The sequence below is a fragment of the Tupaia chinensis genome, unplaced genomic scaffold (genome assembly GCF_000334495.1).
Source record: "Tupaia chinensis unplaced genomic scaffold, TupChi_1.0 Scaffold149964_1, whole genome shotgun sequence".
NCBI lineage: Eukaryota > Metazoa > Chordata > Mammalia > Scandentia > Tupaiidae > Tupaia > Tupaia belangeri.
In genome coordinates this window covers 700,318-702,391 of record NW_006209805.1, presented here as the reverse complement: position 1 = coordinate 702,391, position 2,074 = coordinate 700,318, and the positions used below count along the sequence as shown (strand labels likewise).

At 68.8% G+C, this 2,074-nt stretch overlaps 1 protein-coding gene across 1 annotated transcript in view; it reads left to right on the top strand.

The window, feature by feature from the left end:
• Window positions 1-2,074, top strand: part of SBNO2 (strawberry notch homolog 2) — a gene marked incomplete in the record, with an annotated part of 40,961 nt that overhangs the window by 37,508 nt on the left and 1,379 nt on the right. Inside the window, 7 exon segments of the mRNA XM_027769563.1 lie at window positions 59-130; window positions 207-315; window positions 618-692; window positions 793-936; window positions 1,592-1,686; window positions 1,765-1,857; window positions 1,951-2,073. Coding sequence (XP_027625364.1) covers window positions 59-130; window positions 207-315; window positions 618-692; window positions 793-936; window positions 1,592-1,686; window positions 1,765-1,857; window positions 1,951-2,073 — 711 coding nt within the window.

Sequence of the window (2,074 nt, the reverse complement as noted above, 5' to 3'; positions counted from 1 at the left end):
GAGGGGCGGGCTCCCCACCGGGCCGGGCTGGGTGCCCACTGCCTCCCTGCCCTGGCAGGGCGCCCTGACCCACGGAGACCGCCGAGCCACCGAGTCCCGAGACCTGAGCAAGTACAACTTCGAGAACAAGGTATGGACATGAGGGCAGGGCCGCGCCACCCCTTGGGCCGCCCGACCAGCTGCCCCACTCACGGCCCCTCCCACAGTACGGCGCCCGGGCCCTCAGCTGCGTGCTCACCACCATCCTGAACCAGACGGAGAACAGGGTGCCCTTGCCCAAGGGCTACCCAGGAGGGGGTGCTGCCTTCTTCCGAGGTGTGTGGGCCCCTGTGGGAGGTGAGGGCCAAGAGCAGGCTGGGATGCAGGGCTCTGCAGACACTGCTCCCTCCCCACGTGCTCCTGGCAGAGAGCCAACCGCGGGCTGGGCTGAGGGCTCTGGGCCCCGGAACCTGCCCTTGGATCAGAAAAAAGCGTGGGAGGAGGAACCCTCAGCCCCCAGGCCCCACCCTCCCCACACACCAGCAGCCCCAGGCGGGGTCCTGAGGCTGGAGCAGACCAGGGTCACGGGGCAGGAGTGTGGGCCTAGCAGGAGCCGTGAGTGACCCCTCCTCCCGCAGACATGAAGCAGGGCTTGCTGTCGGTGGGCATCGGCGGGCGCGAGTCCCGATCCGGCTGCCTGGACGTGGAGAAGGGTGAGTCCCCGTGCTGTCCAGGCGGTGGTCCCCGTGGCCGGCCAGCTGGGGTGGCAGACAGGCCAGGGCTGGACTCGGCCTGAGGTGTCCCCTCCCCCAGACTGCTCCATCACCAAGTTCTTGAACCGCATCCTCGGACTGGAGGTGCACAAGCAGAACGCCCTGTTCCAGTACTTCTCCGACACCTTCGACCACCTCATCGAGAGGGACAAGAGGGAGGGCAAATACGACATGGGCATCCTGGGTGAGCGTCCTGGGCGGACCAGAGGGCCGGGGTGGGGTGGGGTGGGCAGGAAGGACCGAGCGGGCTCTCCTGTTCTGACCCGGGGTGTGAGGCTGAGCACCTGGTGCAGAGGCCCTGGTCTGTCCTAAAGGACTCTGGAGCCCCGGCCCTTGCACACGCCTGGCTTTGGTGAAGGCTCTCTGTGTTGCCAGGCCGTTCCGTCCTCACCTGGGCCTGACCGCTGGCTGTGATCCTGGACGTTACTGTGTGATGAGCATGGGGAGCCCCGGCCACTCCTCTGTGCTGGACCTGCCTCCTCGGGCCGAGGCCATGTGGGGCCTGGGTTCGCGTCCTGGCCGCCCTGAAGCCAGGTGTCCTGGGCTGTGGTCCCAGCCACTCGGCCTGTCAGGCTCACAGCCGGCCTAGGCAGCAGTGCGGCCGTGAGACCCTGTGTGGAGGCCGGGCGAGCAGGGCGCAGCTGGCCCAGCACGGTCCGCTCCCCCGGACAGCACGGTCACAGCGCCAGGGCAGAGGGCCCACTGGGGTGTGGAGGGGCCACAGCCATCTGCGTGCTGGGCCAGGGCCTGCCGTCTCCCCGGGGTGAGACGGGCTGTTTGGTGACCTGTGGTGCCGGCCCCGAGCTGGGACCAGCCCCTCACTCTAGCCCTCCCCTCAGACCTGGCCCCGGGCATCGACGAGATCTACGAGGAGAGTCAGCAGGTGTTCCTGACACCCGGCCACCCACAGGACGGGCAGGTGGTCTTCTACAAGGTCAGCCTGCCCTGGTGCAGCCCCGCCCCCGTGCCCCTCTCGCCCCACCCGCTCACGCCCATCCGTCTGTTCCCGCAGATCAGCGTGGACCGCGGTCTGAGGTGGGAGGAGGCCTTCGCCAAGTCGCTGGAGCTGACCGGCCCCTACGACGGCTTCTACCTCTCCTACAAGGTGGGTGGGGCCTGCACCCCAGGCACCCGCTCGGAGCCCCCACTCCTGCCACGGCCCTGGGGCCCTGCTCTGATGGTCTGCCCACCCGCCCAGGTTCGGGGCAACAAGCCCAGCTGCCTCTTGGCGGAGCAGAACCGCGGCAAGCACTTCACCGTGTACAAGCCCAACATCGGCCGACAGAGCCAGCTGGAGACCTTGGACAGCCTGTGCCGCCAGG